The sequence below is a fragment of the Pempheris klunzingeri genome, chromosome 21, assembly GCF_042242105.1.
Source record: "Pempheris klunzingeri isolate RE-2024b chromosome 21, fPemKlu1.hap1, whole genome shotgun sequence".
Lineage (NCBI taxonomy): Eukaryota > Metazoa > Chordata > Actinopteri > Acropomatiformes > Pempheridae > Pempheris > Pempheris klunzingeri.
Genome location: NC_092032.1, coordinates 15,734,020 through 15,759,491, shown reverse-complemented (window position 1 = coordinate 15,759,491; position 25,472 = coordinate 15,734,020). Strand labels below are relative to the sequence as shown.

General features: G+C 44.3%; 1 protein-coding gene across 1 annotated transcript in view; it reads right to left on the bottom strand.

Annotated features, from left to right (window-relative positions):
• Nucleotides 1-24,372, bottom strand: part of gli3 (GLI family zinc finger 3) — an 87,795-nt gene extending 63,423 nt beyond the window's left edge. Inside the window, exons 1-2 of the mRNA XM_070852789.1 lie at nucleotides 24,286-24,372; nucleotides 7,638-7,811 (exon numbers count right to left, since the gene is read on the bottom strand). Of these exons, the coding sequence (XP_070708890.1) occupies nucleotides 7,638-7,770 (133 nt within the window). The 5' untranslated portion in view covers nucleotides 7,771-7,811; nucleotides 24,286-24,372. The remainder of the gene's footprint in view (nucleotides 1-7,637; nucleotides 7,812-24,285) is intronic.
• Between the last annotated feature and the right edge of the window lie 1,100 nt (nucleotides 24,373-25,472).

Here is a 25,472-nt window from a genome sequence, read left to right as displayed (position 1 = left end):
CCCTTTCCTTATTGGAGTCTGTCTGGCGCAAAGTCTGACATGAGACACATCTCCCCGGGACTGGAGCTGTCGCTGCAAGGCCCATACTCCGAACATCATTAGACTCACAGCTCCAGGTGAGATCAGGCAGGGTAGGAAAGACAGAGAGAGTTGCATGTGTATTTGTGTCTCTGTGCAAAGGCATGCACGTAAGAGATGTGGTTCAAGTATTAATCTCAATGCCTCTGAATATCACGGCCTATTAAAATGCCTTTGCTGGACCACTTGCTTGTCAAGAGGCCTCCAGGCTGAGTTGGGCTCAGGACAGAGGGAGGAGGGGGAGGAGGCGGACAGAGAATGGTGAAAGACAGCTATGCAATTGATTAACATTAGAAGGACTTGCTCAAGTTCAAATTGCACGGCCCCTCTGCTGTAAGCTACAGACATTTGTTTCCCCGCAAGTAGAATGTTTCTTTCAAACCCTGTCTCTGCTACACATCTGAGTTCAATTCTCCGCATGCCCTCTCTCTGAAAATCAATTCCTCCTCCTCTCCTCTGCTCTTTTCCTCCAGCTCTGCGAACAGACCAGGGCGAGGGGATTACACTGTCCCTCCCCAGATCCTAGCAAGACAACAAATGGTTCTTATCAACTGACACCCCCCTGCCATCCAGGAGGAAGAGGTAGAAAAACTGGCCAAGCCGCTCCAGCACGGATGTGTTTCTGGGCTCCGTCTGCCAATCGTGGCAACTCTTTTCACACTTGAAGCCTGAGCTATTTACGAGAGCCCTGAGAGAATGCGTACGCAGCACCGGAGGGTGGGAAGAATGGTGGAGAGAGAGCTGCTGCTTCTCAACCTCTGCTTCTAATCAATCACCAGAAATCACTGCCATGGTTTATGGCCTTTGATCCTAGCTCCTCTTTCGCACTGCAAGGGAGAGAGTTGGGCGGGGAAAGGGAAGGGGGAGCAGGGAGAAGGGTGAGAGTCAAGGCCCAGAGGGTGTGGAGGTCAGGGGAGAGAGATTAGGGGGTATAGGGCCTTTTGCTCTCTCAAAACCAAAAAGCATGTCTTGATTTAATCCAGTCAGTTTTGAGGAGAAAAGGAAAGAGGCCTGAAACAGTCAGGCCGCTTTGAGACAAACAAAAAACCTGCTATGTTCAGATATTTCTGGATGTTTTGCATAACTGGATATCAACCACAGACTAAAAGAGCTTTTCATGTCATCCTGGAACAGCAAACCAAGTTCACATGCAGTCTCCTTAAAAGTCTTTTTTATCATTCTGTTTTTATTTACTTCAAGCACAAACAACATATTGATTTGTCATTTTAAATAATAGTTGCCACAATGCCAATACAGTGAAAGAAAAATGTACTTGATGAGAAGGAAAGGGCGTACAAGGCATAAGTATATGAAAGCATGTTTTGTAAACTTCTGCATCTGGCAACTGAATTAATAAGTGCACACACCACAAGTAGTTTTCTTGATTCCCCTCTACCTTTCCATGTATATGGAACCTAATGATGCACTATTTGTGTGTCTTTTAGCACAGAGAGTGTCTTATTCATCTAGAGTAAAGTTTCTTTTTTATGTCCTTACCATTTATATGTCAAAAAAGTAGAAAATCCCTTAACATGCATATAACATACATCATCTTGATCATCTTTGATTGATTACAGTACCTTTGTGGGTAAACAAAATCACATACAGAATCCAAAAGATCGGCTCGCTAGTAGGACTTGTGCCTTCGTATATACTCCAACCCTGGTGGCAAGGACACTGGTTGCTACTTCATCCTCTGAGTCCCGTTCAACAAGAATCCAACTGTGGTAAGGAGGCATGAGCGAGCAACAAAACAGAGAGGACGCAGACAAGAACACACTACAATAAATCCTCCTGGCAGGGTCAGGACACTCCTGCTTTGTTCCTCCTGGCAGGAGGGAGGCCACTGATGCCTACCGACAAATGGACAGAGTGGTAGAATAATCAACTACTGTTTCCCCACTTTATGGGTTTATGAGTTTATGGGGCCCTTGGCCGCCTCTGCGCCCCCCCTCTCTGAGAGGAGTGAGATCCGGCAGCAGTGCCGCTGGGATGCATCGGTGCCTGCTCGCTGTAGGCCCGATCCTCTCACACAGGGAAGGCTGATTTGTCTTTGTGAGGCTGGTCGTCGGTTCAGAGTCTCTGACCTGGGTGACCTCTGACTCCCAAGCCATTCTGGCTCTCAGCGTGTCAGTGAAAATGATCTCAGGTTCTTCTAAGGAGCCATTGTGATGGTCAGCATGAATTATCACAACTTTATTAGATTAAATTAGAATTAAAAATCAATGACTGAGATGTTGAATCAACACTTTTCTCTGTATCAATGCATAACATGATTTCAGAGAGAATTAAAGGGATATTCAATTACACCTTGGGTCTTATTTTTCTAGTTTCATCCATTTTCTCGTGTTGGTAATGCTACCACTGTGTTGGACAAGTATTTAACTGCCAGGATCTGGTAACGCAGGCAAGCATATCCAAACAAGGAACAGTATCATGCAGGTTTTTAATAATCCCAGGCTGCCATACTTATTTGGAAAAGAAAACCAAAGCAAGCAATGCATTTATCACCCAAACTGTCTGTTGCAAACATCCATCGTGTACATGATTCAACTTTGACCTGCTGTCCAGTATCCCTGTGCAACAAATGAATATTACATCTCAGGTTTGCTCACTTTAGGTTTTATCCATCCAAGTAAAGGGGTTTGAATAATACATCTTATTTACAACATATCTATTAGTCTTTCCGTGTCTGACTTCACTGTAGCTGCATGTTCCAAGATCTCTGCAATTGCTCTGGTGAGTCCAATGTTATCATAACTGATAGAAATGACGGAAAAACTACAAAAACATGACCCAAGTTGTAATAAAATCAGAATGTCCTTCTGGGACTAATATTGAGGTTTTCATTTGGGTTCAAATAATGTTTATTTCTTGCTGCGCCCTCCAGGGCAAACAAATAGGGTGAAAAAAACAAAGATGCAATTCCACTACAGCTAAATTCTGGCTGCATCTCCACAGCGTGCAAAAGTCTTGAGGCAGTGGCTTATATGCATCTTCCAGCAGTGACAGAGCGGTGGAGCTCCAGCAGGCAGATCTGGATATGTGAAAGTGTGCCAGACAAGAGGGGCCAGGCTGGGCTGGGCAGCTAAGGTTCCCCTCCGCCCTGAGTAGCAGTGAGGCTAAGCTAATCCTGCGCCTCAGGCCCCTGTGAGGTGGCTCTGCCAAAGCCTGTCCCCCTGCTGCTGCAGGAAATTGCCTTCAGTGCAGAGGTCCATGAAATGGCTCTAGCTCACCAGTGAAGGCAAAGCACATCCACTGTGCATGCACATGGGACCAGTGTGACTTTACAAATCCTAATCTACAGGTAGATTTTATATATGATACCTATATGCCTCATAAATCATCATGTACTATCATGAAAACAGCCACATTGTGGATAAATTAGCATTTTCTTTTAAATATTTCTGCTTATACAATCCGTGTTTATGTATTTTATGTATAATTGATGTACCATACAGAGGTCGTTTGACACTAAAAGCCAGTTTTCCTGTGTGGGGTTGTGTGTCAGGCTCTATAACGCCTCCTCCATTGTGCTGTTTGACCCGTGGGCCAGCCAGAGCTCCCATGAGGTCCCTTATCCCTCCATCAGTCCTCTCTCATTAGCCCCCACAGGCAGAGCCCAGAGTAGGGTAACACAGAGGGGCCCCTGCTTCCCCCTCTGGTCCCCATGAAATACATACAGCACAAATACAGATGACAGAGATCACCTTTTACCAGCAGTGATGCACAAACAATGACCAACTTGTGTGCCAATTTAAGAGAGTGAGTAGAAACGTTTCTTGAAAATTTGTGAAATTTTAAATTCACCATCAGATCTCCAATGTTTAATCACTTGTCGGAATTTGTTTTTTAGGCACCGTCTGGGTGTTCTTGTTAATTTTATGTATTTATTAATCTTTTTTTCTTCAGTCACAGAAAAGATAAGTTGTCAAAGTGGTTCATCTTTTAAAGGGGATAAAGCAGGGCTAAAAAAGTGCTAAGCAGAGGTGGCAGCATGAGGAGGGAGGAGGAGGAGGAGGAGATGGGGCAGGACACAGTGGAGAAACAGTTGATTATGAGTCCCATCAAGTGATCAATGATTTCATTAATAAGACAGATCACGCGGCTGTCATAGCTGTGACACGGGCTGAGGGATGATCCGCTCCCAATGCTCCATTTCCCCCCCCCCCCCCCCCCCCCCCCCAAGCCTCCCTCCCTTCCTCCCTTCTCCCTCCCCGTCCTTCCAATATTGCCTCCCTCTGCCAACGACAAGGCAACGCCAAGGAAAAAAGGGATGGAGCTGGGTGTTGACGGGGGTGGAGGGGGGTTAGTCATGAGGGAGGGAGGGAATGGAGGGGGAGAGGAGGGAGGAAGAAAAGTGAAAATCCATTTTGAAACCCATTTTCAATTAGGGGTCCACAAGCTGTTATCACAGGTGTCCCAGAATGGGGGCCCGTAAGTGAAAATGTCTCCTATCCGTTTCTGAAATGAAACCTTATCTAGGAGGCACAAAGATGGCGGGGACAGCGTATCTGTAAATTACTTTCCATCCCTGCTGTTAACGGGAACTTTATTTCTGTCAGATGACATTCCCCTCTATTTACTGTTGATCATTTAAATGGCTGCCTAAAAAGAAGGTGGCCCTTCACTCTTCCTCTATCTCTCCCCGCTCTCTGTATCACTCTTCCTTCTTGGCCCATCAGGAGATTTTTTTCAAAGCAGTCAAGTGTTCTTTTTCTTCCTTAAACACTTTAGCTACGCTCTCCATTTGCTTAGGGATTTCTCTGGTAACCTACACGAAAGCCTAACATTTGTTGCCCTTTAAGGCTTAACTTGTTTGCCTCCGAGACCCTTGCTCTTGCCCTTTTAACCGTGACCATTAAAAGGTCCCCACGTACTCACTTCATAGCCTGCGTTACAGAGGCTCTGTCATGTTAAAACAGCGTTCCCTGACAATTTTCTGAACTGTGTCCAGTTGCTCTCCTCCTCATTTTTCAATTCTCATCCAACAACTTACACTAACTCCTAACTAAGTCCAACCAACCAAAAACTTTTTCCCCTTCTTTTTCTCATTTGCAAATAACCAATCCTTTAGACCCCACCCCGTTTTTTTCTCTTTTTTTTATAAGCAAATTATCCCATGACGACAGGATTTATTCAGGCAAGGAGCATGGACATCTTTTTTTTTTCAAGCTAGGACCCAACAAAAGAATCAGGGGACTTTGTGGTCCACCTGCCCGCCGAATGATGAGGGTGGGAGGGGAGAGCACCCCCTCCCCGAACCCCTCCTGAAGAGCACCAATCACAGCATTGTTGTGGCACAGTCGGCTCTTTTGAGCTGTCAGTGCAAGAGGAGGGGGCACAGAGATGAATGGCACACAGGATGAAGCCACCATTTAGCCAACCATGTGGGAACGCTCTACCAGGACTCAATAATTACTCTGGGCCTGCTCAACTTGGACAAAACTTACAGACTAGGGACAAGAGGCGAAGACAGAGTGGAGGAAGTAGAAGAGTGTTAATGCTCAGAATTATCCCTGTGGTGCACATAAAGTGAAGATTTTAGAGCTAAAGTGTAGTTTGGTAATTAGAACAGATTAAAGTTGCCACAAGATCTGATCAATGCCCGTTCGCGAGCTGATCCCAATCACAGAAAAAAAAGGCTGTACTTCTCAGTAGCAGAGATCGCTTTGGAAAGACCAAGCTAAACATCCACCATGTCCACTCCACCTGCCCCCTCCCTCTGCTTATTTTCCACTTTTCACAACTTATCGTAGCACGCTGTTGCCGGGTGCTCCACGGGGTTTCCGCTGCGCTGAGATCAGGGGCCGCTACTCTGCTTGACGGGGGGAAATATTTTGCTGGGCCTTCCTAAGAGGAACCAGTCACTGGGGTTCCACAGCTGCTCACAATTACCTTTTGTTTGGATGGAGGCAGTCGGGCAGGGGCTACGGGGGTTAAAGTTGAGGCGAGTGTAGGGTTACACCTGATAAGAGGTTATGAGTTCTGGGGGCGACTCGGGAATGTGCTGTAATTATAACAACACAAAGAATGTGTAAGCTATCTTCTGATTCCAAGAGAGAGATTGGGATCTAAAAGGGACCTTTCTCTGCAGATAAGTATCATCCCTCCCTTCGTCAAGTGAATTATGAGACTACTGTATTTTAGAGAATGCAACATTGCTTAAAGCTGTAGCATATCTTCTGACATGGCTGAGTCAGTGTAGGAGACTCCTCAGCAACGTTTTCAAGTCAAACCTCGTGCTGTTCAGAGCTGTAATCACCAGAGTACTACAAAGAGACATCCACCATCATGGAGGCAAATTACAGCCATGCTTTTTCCACAACAAACTTCTTTTTTTCTCCTTGCTACTTGTTTAATTAATAAAACAGTGCTGGCCATCTGGGAATGAGTAAGAGTGAGAGTGTTCCTAAGATGCTTCATTACCTTACCCACTTCCTGTTAACTCCCATATGGGGACCAAGTCACAGCAACTTATTTAGCCTTTCCTGGATCTCCTGTTCACACTTGGGTTGATCACATTTGACATCAGCAGAGTCGAGAGGGGGTGACAGAAAACTCAGGCCAACCCTCCACACCCAAAAAAATCCACTCACTGCTAATGAGCACAGCTGCAGCTTAGGCCATGATGATCTCAACTTTGGTTTTGTTATGACTTTAGCTTGATGCTCCTAGGCTTTCCGGCAACAAAAAAAAAAAAATCGCCATCTAATATTCCTCATTCAGGCATCTGAATTGAAAATGAAAGGCTGAATGGCGGCAGGCTTAGCGAAGTGTAAGCTCTACACAACTTGTAATAGCATGTGTTGAAGACATTGCTATGTAAACATGCCAAGGTTTTGCTACCAGTGAGGACTGTATGTGACTCACTGTGAACCACGAGAATAGGGGGAAAGTAAATACAAGAAACATAAGCAAAGACCTTAATCTTTAAAATCACGATTTGGGGAGTTGGTAGACTTCATTTTAAAGTATGAGAACATTGGCACAAGAAAACATTCCTTAGTCCCCAGTAGGTCAGTGGACCCAATACTCAAATATGTTGAGTGATAGCAGGTATCCACGCCGCCGTCTGTAGCTCACAGACGTCTGGAACACATCAATACATAAAACCTTTGTGACTTTGGCTAAATTTAGCATAAAAGTTGATGAAACGTTAGATTCAATGGTATGTTTATCCACAAGTTAGAGATGGAGCTTGATTAACAGTGGTTATCGACCTGAACCTGCACACAGAGACTCAAATTTCTCCTTGCTTTAATGAACTTGAAATGGAGATGTGGCAACAGGTCACCAGCAATATTATTATTTAAAGACGCTTTGAAAATGTATCACCATTTACCAGGCTCATTTTCAAATCTCTCTCAGGTGAAAAAACACAGATGAATATCAGCCGTGTAGTGATTTTTACTCACGGCTTTGGGCTCAATGTTCCCGTTACTCAACTGCTAAGCTGACTGAAGGACCAATGTCTCCACAACTGGGAGTATTTTCAAAAGAAAATTATATTTACATTAACCACAGCGGCCGAGTGTGCAGTTAGAGGTGACGCGTACCGTTTGAGGTGGTGCTGGAGGCCACCGCCTTCTCGCTGATGTCATTGCGCCCTGATGAGCCCTTGGTCGCCACGATGGTCTCCACCCTCTTCTTCTTCTCAGCTGCTGAACTGGCCTGGGACTGGGTTTCCATGGCGATTGCTCATTCCTCAACACCTCATGGAGACGGGATAGCTGATGGAGAAGACGGAGATAAAGAAGGTAGAAAGGACGGGTGAATACGAAGACAAAGTGAATCCGCTCGTTGTTTTACTAGCGTCTGTCTGCTTGTACAAGCTACGTAAATAATTGGCTTGATTTGTGCATCAAGTTTAAAAATTGAAGTATTTCTTGTTTGAGCCAAGTTAAACATTTTAACAATAGAATGCCTCAAGGAAAGACTTCAGCACCGAGAACCTTATGAGGAAAACTTCAGATCCAATCCTCCCTTTTCATGATGCCCAGAGCAGACCACAGGTTAATCCACCAGCTCACTCTGATTTATTTAAACTAAAACCTGCTGGGCTCTAATCTACTTGTAGGGGCGACTGATCTCCCTCTGTATTTACTAAATATCCAAAAGCAAATTTTAGCTTACTTTATTTTTAACTGTGTCACACTAAACTTTTGACTTCTTGTCATAAAAACAACTCTATAAACATAGTGAGGCAGGACATCCTGACTAGGTTTTATATCTCAGAATAGAAGTAAAGGCAGCTTGTGGATATACTGATAATCCTGTTCTAGCAGTCTTTCCACAGAGAAAGGAGAAACCTTAAGGGGATACCACAGAGAGAGAAACGTTCACAGTCCTAAAAAAACAAGGGTTGTTTGAAGGCCCTTTTGGGAATATCATGGTGCCGGGCAATTTTTCTTTCAAAGAATAAAGGTGGTTCAAGTTAATACTGTCTGTGGGTTTAGAAGGGGTTCAGCCAACAGTCTAGCAGACATGCTGCTCAGTTCAGCACCTCAGAGGCCGTCTACAAACTCAACTCTATCTAGGTCATGGAGGTCTCTGATTATGGAGACAACACGGTGATACACCACAACCACTCATTTACACAAAGTATAGGACAGCCTCATTTGGTCCAATACAAAGCCTTTACTTAGACTCCATAATTCATGGATAATTACTGGAAATATTTAGTCTGACTAAAATTTTTCTTTACAATAAAGACCAGCTAATTACCCAACTGTACAATTTAATTGTCCCCCACCCTATAAACATGTATGGATACAAAGGCCAGCAGTAAAGTCAGCTATAATGCAAACACAGGAGTGGTGCTGAAACTACAAGAGTAGGGAGGGAGGGGGCTGATTTTTACCAACTCCCCAAGGAGGGAAGGCGAGGGGGAAGTGGTGAGGGGTGAACTTCAGACAAACACTGTGCGCTTTGTTTGTTTTTTTTCCCAACCCCCTGAAAAACCAGAGTCTGTCTTCCATTCTGACCCAACAACAACATCTGTAAGCAATTGCTAGCTTACAAAAAAAAAGCAAAGGAAAAAAAAACACAATGCAATTACTCCCTTACCAATCAAAACAGAATTAAACAAGAGCTCGTCCTCTAATCACTCCCACATGAATACATGTGTAGCCGTCATCCCCAACCAAAGACATTTTTGTCCTACTTGCACAGATATCCTCTCAAATCACTGCTGCGTATGTTTGATTGAGCCAGTGCTTTCATTTCTGGGGGTCTTTGCAGTGTGAGTGCGTTCATCGTGCATGCACATCTGTGCATGCATATATGTAAGTTCCTACTATGATAACTGATCATATGTGCCACTCTTTCACTTTCATCAGCAGATACTGAAACAAGAGCGCGAACAGAGAAAAATTTCCAGTCTCCCTCTTTGAATCTGTCACTACGTCGCTCTAATGCTTGAACTTGAGCAAAAACAGTGAGGGGGAAAAGAACCTACTTTTACAGCTGTTACTGAATACCTCCCAACATGCTTTGCGTGTGGAGGGTGCATACATGTATGCTTGTATCCTCCTGTCGCCTCCAGACCAGAAGTAAAAGAGCTGAAAGTGCAGTGAGTACGAGGGTTAGGATTGGGTTTTGTAGGGGAGGTGAGAAGAAAGACGGGCATTCCACTGGTCGGGCAAATATTCACAAGTCCGAGCCACTGAAGCGTGTCTGACCGGCCTTTTGTGTTCCACAAGGCAGGCCACAGTTCCAAAGCAGCAATTAAAAGCAGGACCTTTTCACCCATAATCCCTCTGACCTGGACGCCCACACCCAATCCTGCAGATGTTCCTGTCTCTGCTTTCGCCTTTCGTGTTGCTCATTTTCACCCTGTCCAACTCTCCAAAAACACTCCGAAACTCACCAACGCAAAGACACTAACCCATCTGTGTTTACATCAAGACTTTATCATGTGGAAAGAATGCATCTCGATGTGAACAAGTTTCTCTGTGTTTATCCTCTGGCATAGGATGTTGATCTAAGGACAGAGATCCTTACGAAATTAGTGCCATGTACTTTTCATTTAGCACCTAGCAACTAATGCATTATCAAGCCAAATGCAGACATCAGATTTTTATATGCATTTACATGAGACAGCATGAAACATTAGCATCAGTGATGTGTCACAGAAGCCTGGCACAAAAGGAGGAATTACTACTAGGCATCGGTTGCTGTTGTTACCCAAAATAAATGTTAATTTCATATTAATGCCTTTCCCATGAAATGTCTGTCCTACACCCAATTAGAGAAGAGAGAAAGAGGGTGTATCTTTATTTGTGCTCAACTGTAATCCTTCCACACAGAAAGGGAGGCGATTAAACAGGTTTAAAATACCACAATTCAGACGGTTCACTCAGAAAAAAAAAACATTCTTATTTTATAAGCACATTAAGCAAATCAATTTAACATAAATTATACGCCTTGCTGACAAAGGCACTGAGTTGAAAGTCATCTGCAAATTGTACACATCAAAGTGAAACACTAAAATAAACTTTTGCCTTTGATAGAAAAAAAATTCAGTTTTTCTTTTTTTCTTGATGCAAGCGTAAGCGACTGCTAACACTATCAAAAAAATCACTGCCTTTTGTTATTTAAAGGCTACATCTTTACAAGCTTAATTCTATGAAACTGCTTAAGGTGTACTTCCAATTCCACTACATTCTGTCATTAGGAACACATTTACAAATGCATGACACACACACACACACACACACACACATACACACTTACTTAGAAACTAGGGGACATTTTCATATAAACTCTTGAAGTGTCTTCTTAGATTTGGCAACCCCCCCTCACAGATGGGGTACTGTATTTGTGTTCATTTCATTAGGGCGACTGTTCAGTGTCGAGGGCCCCCTGAGGGGGGAGACTGGCAGCGCTGCAGCATTCATCATCATTACATCAGCGACCACCGAGATCTGCTATCTTAGGCTTATCAACACCGCACAAACGCACCGCAGCGCAGCGAGTTAGAGGGGAGGGGAGAGATGGGAGATGGAGACGATTGAGGGAGATTGTGAGCAAAAGTGGGATAAGAGGGGGAGAAAATGAATGGAGAAAGGGAGGAGCATGAGAATGTGTGAGTGTGTTCATGTATGTGTGTGCACCTCACTGTGCCCCTGCATGCCTGCACATGTTTTCCTGTGTGTACAATGTGTGTTTTTGCACATTTCGCAGCTATGCCAACAACATTAAGGGCTCCTGCACAGCTGGAATAACTAAAACACTGAGGGGCAAAGAGGGAGGAGGAGTCTAAGCCCTTCAGCGAGATTAGCTGAATCTAGCAATAAAACAGAATGCGCTGGCTCAGGCTGCATGTGTTTGCATTGGATAAGGTCAGTGAGGGGATGAGGCCCCTTAAGGAGACAGTGGAAGTGCTAGCTGGTGGTTAGAGGACCTGTCATGGGCTCAAAATCCCTTCTGAGGAGGTGTTCCCAAACTCAATGGCTCTGTGAGGAAACCACATACTTAGGTTTCCATGCTGTGTTCAACACTGCACTTATGGCTCGCCCTTGGCCCTGGAAGGCAAAAAGGACGGGGTGGGGGTGGAGGGGTTGGGGATTTGGTGGCTGTGGCTCCAATTCACCAGTGAAACTTAACGTTGTGCCCAGATGGCACTAAGTCTGGCCTACAGCTGATGGGGACCAGCCCCTCAAGTAAGGGCCATTTAGCAGGAATTAGTCACACCCCGCCACACACACACACATATCAAATCCCAGATATGCACATGCAAACTGGTTTAGTACGAGGTCTTCTCACCCTTTTGTATACAGTGACATGGTTGAGCTTTTGAGATTGATGCTCATTTACATGTTTCTATATCATCCTACCATGAAGTGCCAGTCCCACTTTTTACCTGTTTACATTCTAAAACTTAAAGTTGATGCATTTATCAGGATGTTTTGAATCAGCCAATCATCTTGAGAATACTGTATGGAAAAATTAACTTAATTATTTAATGTTTTACAAAACACCTACCTGTCTTTAATTTTTTTCTTTACACCAAGAGGCACAGCATCATAAAATCATTACATCAGAAAACAATCTAGGCCGCTATCACAAGTGCACTGCACAAAACTTGAAAAAGGAAAGCCTATGCAAATGAGGAGTGTTTATATTTTTTGTCAAGGACAAACAGTGCAACAACACAGCCCATCAGTAGCTTTCAGCGGAGCTAATAAGATTATCCTCGCGTGCGTCTCGGTCCCTCAGACCTCTCCACTTAAGATGCTTTGGAGGGATGGTGAGGGACCCTGTGTGCTGCACCGCAGAATGAGCTGAGTGCATCTTACATTCCTGGGTAACAAACCCACACGATGTAATCGTAATGCTTACACGATGCTTCTTTTGCGCTCCCTACCCAGTAGATAAGGGGCAAATAAAGAAAGCCCCACAATGGAAATCTTGCGCCTTTTCCCCACAGCCCCCTGCTTATAAGATTGTTTATTTATTTTGACTTTGTATTTGTTCGTGAGCCACTTGTGTCAGGGCAAGTGGGGCTCTGAAGACTGAGACAATGGATAATGCAGGCAGCTTTGTTGTCGTGGTGGCCCAGTTATGCAGTACTGGTCTCCCCTGCTTTCCACTTTATTCATTTTCTTCCCATACTAAAACGTAGAGTCTTTGTTTGATCAGACACTTCTCCTGATTCTTCTTCAGAAGAAAAGATGCTTGCTCAGCCTTTTACTGACTGGAAGCCAAAGCAAACAATGCAGCTTATTACTTCAGCAAAACACCATGAAGGTCCTTGGAAAAAAAAAGAAAAAAATCTCTATATGCTAAAGTTTTTTGCCTTGAACTTTCTGAGTTGTGGATATACTGATAACTTTCTAAGATTAGCATGATTACAAATACATTCCCTACTTTTTGTATCCACACAGAAAGTAAACTGCAGGAGCAGCCACCACCACTAAGGTTTCCAGTTGAGTGGCCCCTGCACATGGCATACACCTTAAAGCAAAAGAGAGTGAGGTCTGTATCCTGTCAGGAGGCCTCTCATCTCCAGTGAAAACAGTCTTCTTCACACAAGTCTTTAGAGAGCGCTCTACACGATGCCACAACCAGAGCACGACAACAACATCCTTCACTGTGTTTTTCACAGCGGAAGAGTACATGTTACGCCGCTGTGCGCTGCGTTCTTTCAGAGCGCAGTTCGTATGTAATGTGTGCATGTGTGTGTGTGTGTGTGTGTGAGAACATGGCAGGGAGGAGGAGTGTGTTTGAGAGTGTGTGAGCCTTGCTGTATAGGAGTTAGACGCACCAGGTGCTCTATACGCCTCTCAGTATGCAAGTGCGATTCACTGTGTGCAGAACATAAATAAGAGAGGGGACCCCTGGGAAGGTATGAGTGGAGGAAGAGAAACTCCTGTTTTCTCTCTCTCTCTCTCCCTCCCTCCCACCTCCTCACACGTGCTTTCAGAGAAGGATCAAGCAGATAGATGGTCTTGTGTGAGCGTAGTGGCAGCAGGTATGGCTTTGACATAAGGTCTTCACACTTAACCCAGGGGACTGTAGAATACACTCCTCTTATCCTCTCTGCCTTAGACAGAAGTATATAACAAAGAGTGGTGCTATTGGAGGTGACTAAACCACTGAGAGCAATCCTGAGGCTGTACAGCTACAGGTTGTAGAGTCATCGTGAAACTGTCCTGCCCACTCAGACTTGATGTTCCTCTTCTCTTCCGCTCAGCTTTCCTCCTTACTCGCTTCATGCGAGCTCCCTCTCCTACGATCATTCTTTCCCACCTCCTTTCAGTTTCTCTTCCTTTTCCTTCATTCCTTTGTGTCATTGGGATAAGTGTTGGAGGGGAGTGAGTCAATGCTGCTATATGATTAATGACGGGCCCTGCCGTCTCCGGGGCTGAGCGCTAACAACAGCCAGGGGGCAGCGCGATAATGCACAATAATAAAGCCAGCAGACAATCAGCCAGGCAAAGCAAGGCCTATTAGCTAGCCCCATCAGGACGGCTAAGTGAGAAATTAGCCCTTCCCAAGCTCCGCCACAATTCATCAAATGCTGCCCCTGAATCCCCCCTCAAGAAGTCATAATGTTTACTTAAAGACTGGCCTCGATGCCCCAGTGGCGAGCTTTATTGGCTCTTATTAATTCCCGTTCTGGCCCTCGCGGCCATGCCATTTAAACCGAATTAAAGGGGTGAAAATTGGATGAGATGAAGTTGTCTTGGTGTTTGGCTCTCGCATGATAAAGTCGGACCTAAACAGAGTGAGACTTGAAAAAAATAAGAGGAGGGGGGGGCAACCAAATCGGGATGTAAAGGAATGCTGAATGAAGCTGTCCTGAAGTGTGCCACAGTCAGTCAAAAGGAATGCAGGGAGAGAGGGGGAAGAGGAGGAGAAAAGGGAGAAATGGCATTGCTTTAATGCTAGACTTCCTGTGTGGATGGGAACAGATCCAAAAGGGTAACACTGGGTCACACATTCCACAGATGAAGAAACGGGTGATGCTGTTGTATCTTCGCATTCTCCTTATCTTCCATCAGACAGGTTGAAAAATACTTCAAAATAAGGCCACTCTATCAGCACTCCAACCTTATTTCAACATATCTGCGATGGACAGGAATAAAAGGGGGAGGAAGTATACTCGACATTAAGTACATGCTTTTAGTGAAGTGGCTGGACTGGTCTTAAACCAACAGCGCAATGAATCACACAAACCAATGATGAAATGGGTTTATTTTCATCAGCTTCTTTGATTTACGTATTATTTAGAGCTGTACTATCTGGGGCTGAAACACGATTTGTTGAATGAATTACATTATCATTATTATCATTTATCAAGAAAAATGCCAAACATTTGCTGGTTCCAGCTCCTTAAAAATGAAAATGTCCTACTTTTCTTTGCTTTTTATAACTGTTAACTAATCATCTTTGGGCTTTAGAAACTTCTAACTTTTCACAAATGTCTGACATTTTATTCATTGAATTATTTATCGATTAATGGACAAAATATGAACTGATAATATAAATAGTCAGTGGCTGCAGCCCATTAGTTTCATTATGTCTTCTTGTAGCTGCTGTTTTAAAAGTTTTCTTCCTTCTTAGTTGCATAAGTAGAGCTTTCATTCAAAACCACAACATCAGAAATGGGTTCAATAGCCCTTGTGTAGGTCTGTAAGTCAACTGTGGGTCTGTGTTGCAGGATTGGTGGCAGGTGAGAGTGTGTTCTATAGAGTAATATGGAATATACAGCAGCGGAGGTGTGAGATCAAAGACAGCTGAAGCTCAGAGGGAGTCCCGGAGACTTCTAACTGCCTGACGGCTCTCCCAACGGCAGCATCGGGAGACAACGCTCTCCCTTCACTTTCATATCAGCCACAGAGTCCCCCCATCCCTCTGCGCCAGCTCATAGGCTCCACACATATACACACACACACACACACACACACACACACAGGCAGTCTCAGAGGATTTGGCAATGCTGCCACACCTGTACCCCAGCTACAGCAACACTCCTGCACACAGATACAAACACACATACTGTTGCTCATCAGAAACCAATGCATCAAAAACACACAGCTGAATATTTCGGATTTTGAAAGGCTGAGTTCGGAAGAAACTCTCAGCCCAGTGAGAAAGACTCGAGCAACTCAAGTACCAAGACGTTATCACACCACACAACACTGGAATGAGATGCCTTAAACCTCGCAGCACTGCAGAGAGCACGAAAAACTTCCCATAAACTCTGCAGAGCACAGTCACAAAATGGCCCCCTGAAAATCCCCGGCATTAAGAGCGAGGAACAAGACCGTCATTAGACAGGCAGCCCCCTCAGGCCCGCCGACTTGATCATGAGGAAGCCAAACATCTGGGTGTATTTACTCGTTTCAGCTGTTTGCAACCCCGCCTCGAATAAATCTGGGGGCTGTAACGCCATTGCTTAGGACAGCTCCTAAACAAACATGCTCAACGCTTGCCGGCTCACTCACTCACTCCCCTCCGCATGCTCGAGCATCCCAACCACAGCCAACACAGCTAACGCAGGCAAATAAATTTGTGAGGAGGAGGAGGAGGCCTTAATTGGAGCGTTTGACGGGTGCCTGGGGTTAATTGGGAAGCATGGGGAGCAGCTGGCTCCACGGTGGAAGTTGAGACAGGGATAATAAGTTCACCCTTTGCAGGAGAGACAGTTAGTGATGAATCAGATCAGAGGAACAGTGTACAGTAATCATCCTTACATCTCCCCTCCTCCACCCTGCTCTCCTGACAAGCAGAGACAACCTGGCTCCCAGCTACGCAATCTGGCACCTATCACACAGGACTGGCAGTCACAGGGAAGAGATCACCCGGCGATGATTCACACACACACTCTAACCCAGAGTTCATTCAGCTAATCACTCACACACACAATAATTCTTACCTCTAGGACACGGAACCTAGTTTATCAGTTCACCGGTCGATGTATGTAAATCTCTCCAACAATGTGTGTACTAATGGCTTATTACCCTGCGTTAGCTGGTTTGCATTGATCTCTATGCCAGAGGGAGATGGGGAAACTAGAGCAGTTCGCTGCTCATATGTACCGAGCAGGACTATAATCACATCCCAGCTTGTTTCAATAAAAGCAACATTAACATAAACCATCTCAAACACACTAAAACCTTCACTCCCGCTCGATCCGTGCAAGAAAGAGGGGAAAAAAAACTTTCCTGGATTACAGGGTAATTAGGGCCATATGGGATGGGTCGGGAGAACTTTGTGTGTCTCTCTGAAGTGCACGGCTTGTGTTTCCACAGATTATGGCCTTCTAAATGAGAAAAACTATTTTTCCAGAGGAGCAGATCTTTACCCAGTATATAGCGAGACAAAGAAAGTGATTCTCTCTCTGGAAACTAGTAGCTGTAAAGGCTTTAGATATAACACCAAACTCAGTTCCTTGTGCTGGGAGGATGGCTGAGGGAGCATTTGGGGGCTGATGGAAGCCCAGGTAGAGTCATAGGCAGTAATGGGAGGAGACAGGGACTTAGAGCGCCACACAAAAGCCAGGCTTTATAAATAATTCCAAAAGCTAACAGCATCCCTTGTATGTGTGAATCTGTGAAATACATTCACACATGAATGCACACACACCCGCAGACACACACACACCCCACCACCAGGGGGAATAGGTTATTTACACTACTCCACTGGGGCTGTTATGAGTCTGACCTGCCTGGTAAATTTGGGTAACTATCTATCCTTGCATAAATGACATAAAAAGAAACCAAGTTCTAGAAAACAAAAAGGTCCATTTCAGCAAGACACACACACACACACACACACACACACACACACATTTATACGCTCACACACTCACTCACTCATAATGCAGGGCAGCAAAGCACACCGGAGACCTGTCTTGTAAATCTCTTTGTGAAAGCAGCTTTGGGGGGTAGACAGGGGCTTACACACTGAGCCCTGAGGTAGAGCTTCAGACTCCACTCCCTCTAACCCCCCCACGGTCTTTCTCCCTCTCCCACACACATACTCCGCGCTCTCGTCTTCCCTCTTCCTCACTTTTCGTCTACCCCACATTTCCTCCTCCTTTCTTGCCCTTCTCTCACCTTTGCCGCCGCTCCCTCCCTCCCTCCATTCTTCCCTCTCCCCTCTCTCCTCCCCTCTGTCCCAGCCCGGGCTCCAGAGCACTGGTCCTTAGCCCTGCAGGCTCCCGTGGTGTTGCGGTGACTAATGTCCTGCCTTTGCTCAGACAATGAGTTTGAGACTGAGCCGGGAAAGTGTTGAGGAGGGAAAAAGACTACAGCACCTTTGACAAATGGAACCCTTCGCACTCCCGTGCCCACTGAGGGAGGCTTTACAATGTCGCGCTCCACGCTCCACATCCTCCGAGGGACGGCTGCAACCCGCAAAGCCGCATCTGGGGGAATATAATGAATTCTTTGGGAAGTCTAACCTGGCTTTCTTCATGAATAAGATATATTTCCAAAGCATGTCGACCCCTCTTAATAAAAACACCAGTCTGGCAGGAATAGCCAAAGCCGTTTTAGGGCCCCATGTACACGTTAATATTTCTGTTTCTCTATAAATTTTCTCAGGCCCACTTCTTTCCAGGCCTGTCACTGCAGGACCAGGCCTGCATTTTCCCTGGAAGACGGAGGAGCCATGATGACAAACTGTCATTAAAAACGGCTGGAGTCCCTCTCTTTCAAGGAACTCAAACTCTCGGATGCTCCCTCCTCTTACCCACGTACCCTGCCCCCCATGCAACCCTGAAAGGAACTGGGCTTTGTCTGAGGAGCAAAGGAGAGAGGAATCCCCCCCCTCAACCCCACCTCCCCTCCCCGAACCCTGTTCCTCACTCCCTGTGGAGTATTGTTAAAACACAGCCCCCTCTCTTTCCGTGGCCCAGGCTCTTAAAACAGCGTGCTTTGCATGAGAAAAAACGATTAGTCTTCAAATGCTGCGCTGTCAAAGGGGGGCTCTTTCAGGTTGGGGCAGAAATTTGCTCAGATAGTAGAGTTCCCCTTTTGTTTTTCTAAGATGAGGCATTATTAGAGGCAGGGTCTGTTAGCATTCATTGCTGAGAAGAACACACTAGAGGGGTTTATACGGGTTGCCCGACCCCCTCCATTTCCAACTTGCCCAAGGTCCGAAGCAGACGGAAATGAACGACCGAAGTGGGGGAAGAGGTACTCATCTAAACATGTTTGGAGAGGACAGAGAATGTCTAGGCCTGTGCTTCTTTCAGGTATTAACCTTGGGATTTACATTTGACATTCAAACAATAGACCCCTCCTTGACCTCCACTCCAGGATGCAGCACAACTCAAGGATAACTCCCACAGAAAGACAACTACAAGCAGCATGGGACTGCAAACACATGGGGTTCACATTGTCAGCATTATTGCATGACAATGCAAAACTTAATTACTGGTGTAAAGACGGGTGTTTTGTTTAGAAAATGCCGCTAACAATGTAGTTTCTTCTTGCTCAGTTCAAATTATTTTGGCGGAAAAAAGTGTGTGCGCACTGGTGCCTTGGAGCAGACAGAGCCTGACTCATGGCTTCACACATCAAGACGCAGGGGTAAGTGACAGATCATTGTTCACAGCAAGCAGCCAGTTCATCTGTCCCCCAGTCACCACCCCGGACGAGAAAGCACAGACCCCCTCATGGATGCCACAACCGGCTCCCATCAAAGCTGACACAATGCCACATCTGCAATAACAGCCGCGGCCCCGGTGTCTTTAGGCGCTCAACTTTACACGCAGCCCACAAGCAAATGGGCCCCAAACCAAAGCACTTCACCTCTTGCTGCGATACTTCACACTGCAGACTTAAAGACATTTTTACGACAGCTACAGCAAACAGAGGAGGGGGTGAGTGGCGCCCACATGCAGGCGTGACCTGTCCTGTTTCTCCTCAACTATGTGAGAAAAGAAAACGCATCCGCTAGCATGGCACACTCTGCGTCCTTGCACACATACCTGCATATTAACTATAAAATTCAGCACAACGTACAACATGGCTTATGCTAGGCTGTTAAAACACAACTTAATCATTTGTAAATTCTGATCGCTTGATTCACATTTACTTGACTGTTTTCATTCTTTTTTTTTCTTTTTAGTTGCCATCGTCAGTGCCTCACTCTGGGAGAGCAGTTGACCAAACTAATTGTCAGGTCCAGTTGGAGTTTCCAACAGGCCAAAGCCATGGAAAACAAACCAGCCCCTGCTAAAGCAACTTTAGCTCCCACTTTTTTCCCTCTCATTTCTTATTTCGTCAGAGTAATGAAAAAAAAGTTGTTTTCACAAGAGAGGCAAAAAAAAAAAAGAGACAAAAGTAAAAAACTAAACACACGTGTTTGTGAATGAGTGAGCGGAGAAGAAACTGAAAGAGAAGAAGAAGTGTGAATGAGCAGCAGAGTGCATGTTCGGGTGTGCATTTCGAGTGGTGAGGTGCATGACTGTCAGTATGCTGTTTGCAAGAGCCCCGAGTGTATTAAGATTCCTGAATGTGTGTAATATACATATCTAAAATTGCTGTACGATATCTTCTCGCACCCTCTTCATTGCCACTTTCCCCCTGTATGCCTTATCCAAAGACATCACCCGGCTTGAAAGGTGCCTTTAGCAGGCTCCTTGAAGCGGAGAGCGGGGGTCCCGCTCTGGGACAATGATGGTTGAGGTGGAGGGGAGCCGGGGGAGCAGGAACACATAGCATATTAAATCTGCTGGCGGAGCTGGGTCGTCCGCGCGGAGAGCCAGAGAGCCAGATCTGAGGCATGCCCTGAAGGGATGGCTGGGCCTGGGGATTAGGAGGCCAAGGAGAAGCCCTTGCACAGCCGAAGACCCCTTCTTGTCTCTGCTCGCACGCAAATGCATCCAGACGTTTTGACGCTTCTCAGGTTTGCCATCTCAGCCAAACTTTTCATAGCACTCCTCCGCGCCTCGCAAACCACACCAGCGCACACACACATTTCTATCCGCTCCCATGCACAGCCTTTTTTTCCTCAATCACTACCTCTATCTGCCTTGTCCTCTTTCTTTCCCCACTGTGTCTGTTTCATTTGATGTCAACGTATCAAAGTACCAAATCATCAAAGTGAGGGATTTCTTTTGGGGGCCATCTACTCAACTACACCAGATATGTGCTGGGGAAGCAACAACTAATCAAATCATACAGGGAATTACTCCAAACTTTCCCTGGTCAGGTGGTTACTGCGCATTTTAAAAGCTAAAACAATTGTTACTGTGTACACCTTTGTGTGATTGTGTAACCCAAGAAACAGGATCATTCAGAAAAAACACAAAACGCGTAAAAAAAATAAAAAAACACACACACACACACATAACCCACCAGCACCTGCAGAAAAACCTGCAAAACAAGCCAGCTTTCACTCAAAATAAACTCCAGTCCTCATTATCTTAGAGAAAATCAACTTCCTCACATTACCCTCGTTTTAACAAAACATTTGCCACCTCTTTGAGGGCTTCAGGTCGCAGCATTAGCACAACAACACACCTCATTAGGGCCTCTTGCATACAAACCTGATAACAGGTACTCGTCCTGCAGGGTGTAAAAGGCCTGAGGACAGAGCCTGCCTTAAGCTGTGAATGCAAGGCCCTTAAATAGAGGAGAGGGCAATACCTCAAAAGCTAATAGCATGTCATCTCCCCGCAGTAACATGACAGCCCCCATTCTGCCAGGTCGCCAGGTCACGGGTGTACCGGGCCAGCGTCGCTATGCATAATTTCACTTAAAGGAGTGCTTAAAAGTTGAGATAAAACTGTACGCTGCTGCTATCTGACGGACTGACTCCTGCAAAGGGAAACGTTATCCGCCTGTTCCTCACGCGTGGAGCTGAAGAAGCAGAGAGCGGCAAAGATACATCTTTGCTGGCTACAGTACGCGAATGGCTCCGAGTTGTGCATCTCATTCCAGCAGATTAGCATCTTCAACACTGCTGCATTCATCACTGCTGCTGCATCATAATGAGACAAAGTCCTTTTTTTTTTTTTGGTAAAAGGTGCACCTGTTTGACATCAGCATCAGCCTTGGTAGTTTGCTTTAGGTAAAATGTAATTTTACTCAAAACAATACAACATGTTCTCCTAAAATATTCATACATATTTATTATTGGATGACAATATTTTTTATGAAGCTGTATTATGTTTTATTATCAATATCACATCCTTATTTTTTTAAACTGAGATCCACATGTTGTGTCAAACAGTGATGAAAGAAATTACATTTAGTTATGTTGTGCTGCATAATATTAAATCCACAAATGTCACAGATTTCTCCATCATCAGTCAGTCACTGAAATTTTATTTGAACACACCTAATTTAAGGCCCGTGGAATTTGTCTCATATCTCATATTTTTCCTTACCCTTTGAAAATAGAATCAGATACTATTATAAATTTTGGCCACAATTAATAATTAAATTGAGGAAATTGTAAGGTGTTTTTAAGGAACATTTTTATTTTAAAATGACTAACAAGTCACAAGCAACATACAGGAGGAAATATATGGTCCTATTGGATTAATCTTAATAAAGAAAATTAGAATTACTAATTATTCCCATGGTGTTATTTTAAAATATAAAATATTAGGCCTAAAATCGGAGAGTTTAGAGGCCTGATCCATCTATTCATTATTTTTCATGTTAACTGAGCTGCACCACTGATATGACAGTGATTAATTTCCTCCTTGTAGGCCCTGTGAAATGTTATTTTGTTATCATAAATAAAATAAGGGACATATTAAATGACAGTTTATGTCACAGTCCCTTTTTAATTTTATTAGACAAATGTAACCAAGACTTGTAAAAACTCTGCTCGAAGCCAAACCCAGAGCCAAGATGAATGATGGAACACGCTCATAAAAATAGCCAAAAGGAGATTTTTATCTGTGTGTACTTGAGCTGTTAAACATCTTATTTGGTGTGTTCACTCGCTGCTCCGTCTCAAGGCAGCCAGACCTCCGTTAATAATTTGCCAAGTGTCAAAAAAAGGAGGATTTGAGCTGCACCGCATGGCTGAGCACCTCGGACCCTCATCGTCTGTATGAAACCCGAGAGCAGACAAGCAGATAAAATGTGGAACAGCTGGCGAGGACAGGAGGGAAAGTTTCAAACAAATATCCGCACATGTGGAGGCTGGGGGGCTCTCGAACGTTTTCATGTCCCGGACCCCCAAAACGAACACACAGACTTCTGTTAGGGAGATTTTTTTTTCACCCTGCACAAGTCCATGTTGTTTTCTTAGTGTTGATTTTGTTTTTAAAAGAAGTGCTGTCTATAAAAAGGGACAAACCTGTGATTGTATTAGTCCTCCTTATCCCTTTTTAATTGCGATAAATCCACTGAATTCTACTAAACTACATTATAGTGATTTTACACCATTTCTAATTTTGCTTGGGGCCCCATAAAACTCCCCACATGGACCCCTGCAGGGCCACAGACCCCACTGTAATGGGCTTAAATTTCTCTGAGCACATGCACATGCCTTCAAACACGCTATGATGTATCCTCAAACATTCCGCCTTTTTTTTTTTCTTTCTTTTTTTAAGATGAAACAATAATAATTTCATAACTTCCCAATGCAAGTCAAATTGTCAGACTGAACTTGAAAGATTTCCTAAATGCTCTAAGTGCTTTGACTCTGTCAGGTTTCCACATACTGATGCTTGTTTCTGCAGAAATTAAAATGAAAATGCACCAGAGACATAAAGATCTATTTCACCGGTGGCATACTGCAGTTTTTACTTGTTTTAAAATATCAGTTCAGTGCATAATCTGAAACAAAAATAAGTTGTTTACATGGACCTTTTTTGTAGTGCAAATGTTTCTTGTGTGCATCAAAAAAGGCCAAAAACTGAATTTGAAGTTTTGAGTTTTGAAAATACTATTATTATTATTATCATTATTAAACCAGCTAGGTGAAAAGGTTTGAGCTGTACCATTGGTGCAAAATTAAATATGTCTAAATGGTAAAGGTCAAGGCGAGGGTCAGTCACAGGCTTGGGTGGATTTAAAAACTAAAACTGTGTCCCAGCATGTCCATGTAGCTGTTTCTGCACAAGTCCATGAGGACGAACCGAATCAATAACAGACACTGAAATATGATCACACATGCACATAAATATGCATGCTCCCCCCCACCCCCCTCCCCCCCTACACCCCCACGCGCGTTTGTTCAGGCAGAGGTCCAAAAAAGTTTAACGTCTGCAGAAGTTCTTAAAGTTTCATTTCAAAACTTCTCCCTGCAGGATTACACGTGTTTCTTCTGTTTAGTGGCACATCCAAGATCCAAAGACAAGTTTTTCATTACTACTAAACTTTATGCAACTTCAAACTTGTTTTAAAATGCACATCTGTCTGAGGGATACTTGTTAAGTGTGCCATCCGGGGTTTCTAACAACCAAGGCTTATTTCACAGAGAATAAATCACACCCAGGCCAAGTGGAACACAGTCTGTGCTGCGTTTTCGGCTGTTTTGGGATCCATGGACGAAGCTTTCATCGTTGTTTTAAAAAAGCTGCTGTTTCATACCAGCGTTCCTGCTGTTAATCCACTTCATGTCTGCATCTAAACTCGTATGAAATCCCACCGTTTTGAAATGCGAACCCTCCGCTGCTCCACAAAGTCTGCCTGCCTCTCTTTTAACTTAACTTTAAAAGTAGACAAATGTGCGCAACAACGCTCAGAGCCTATTCCGCCTGTGTGTGAATTTACTTACTTCTTTCTGGGTGATTTCCCCTCTAATTTTTTTGGGCTTTTATCTTCACAGAAAAAAAAAGATTTCTCTTCTTCCTTCGTCTTCTTCTCCTCCTAAGTTGCAGATGTGCCTCTGGAGTTGCCTGGGACTTTTTTTTTTTTTACGCTGCAACTCCAACTCCAAAACGGCGCAGTCAGAGTTTTTCCTCTTGCCTGTCTTTCTCCTCCTTCTCACAGTTTGCTGTGTTCAACCACCGCCGGACTACCACCATCAGCCTGCCGATAATATCTGCCGATAGCAGACCGCAGCCGCGCGTAAAAGCAACATAGGCGTCAGGGAAGCGCATGGAGAGTTGTTATTACATTTAGTGCGCTTTTTCGAGGAGAAGAGAGAGGGCGAAGTGTGGGACTCCAGCTGCTCCTTCCCTCGCTTGACTCCTCCCTTCGGATTGCTCCCTCCTTTACTCACTGCCTCCCTCCTTTTTCATTTTGTGTACCCCCTCTCTGCCCTTTCGTCATTCCTGTCTTTCTTTAAGCTTAATTTTTTTTTTTTTTTTTTTGAAAAATGGGGGGAAAAAAAAACCCAAATTCTTGTCAGTCATAATATTACAGTTTATGGAGCTTAAACCAATATTAAATTTAGTTTATCAGCCTTCCCGTTCCTCATGGGCCTTTGTTGCACTTCAGAAAGTCCATAACGAACCCAAGTAGGAAAATAAAAAAAAAACTGGATGTTTTCACTGATAAGATAATTAGACTTTTATTATCCTTGGCATTACTCCTGTTCTTGTATGTCAGTGTAACTTAGTTATGAGTGCTTGAATGAACCTGGGAATGCAGTGGACCAGATCAAGGACTGGAACTTGTTTTTATAAAAGTTATTTTGTTTTCAACTGCTGAAACTGCAGCAGTGCAGCCTGACTTATGATTACACTTGTGGGACATATGTGGCATTAAATTCAGCATAATGTCTGTCTGCAAAACTCAGTACTCAATACCAAAAACATTCACATTAAACGGAATCTATATTTTTAAACTGTATCGCTTGATACATTTGCATATGAGAACTGTAGCATCAAGCAAGAATGTTGAGTTGTTTTGTAATTATGAGGATTTCTTAATGAGTAATTGAATTAAACAGTGATGCATACATCACTTTTTCTCTGCTTTGATCCAGGTATATCTGCACAGGCCCTTTTCTCAATTATC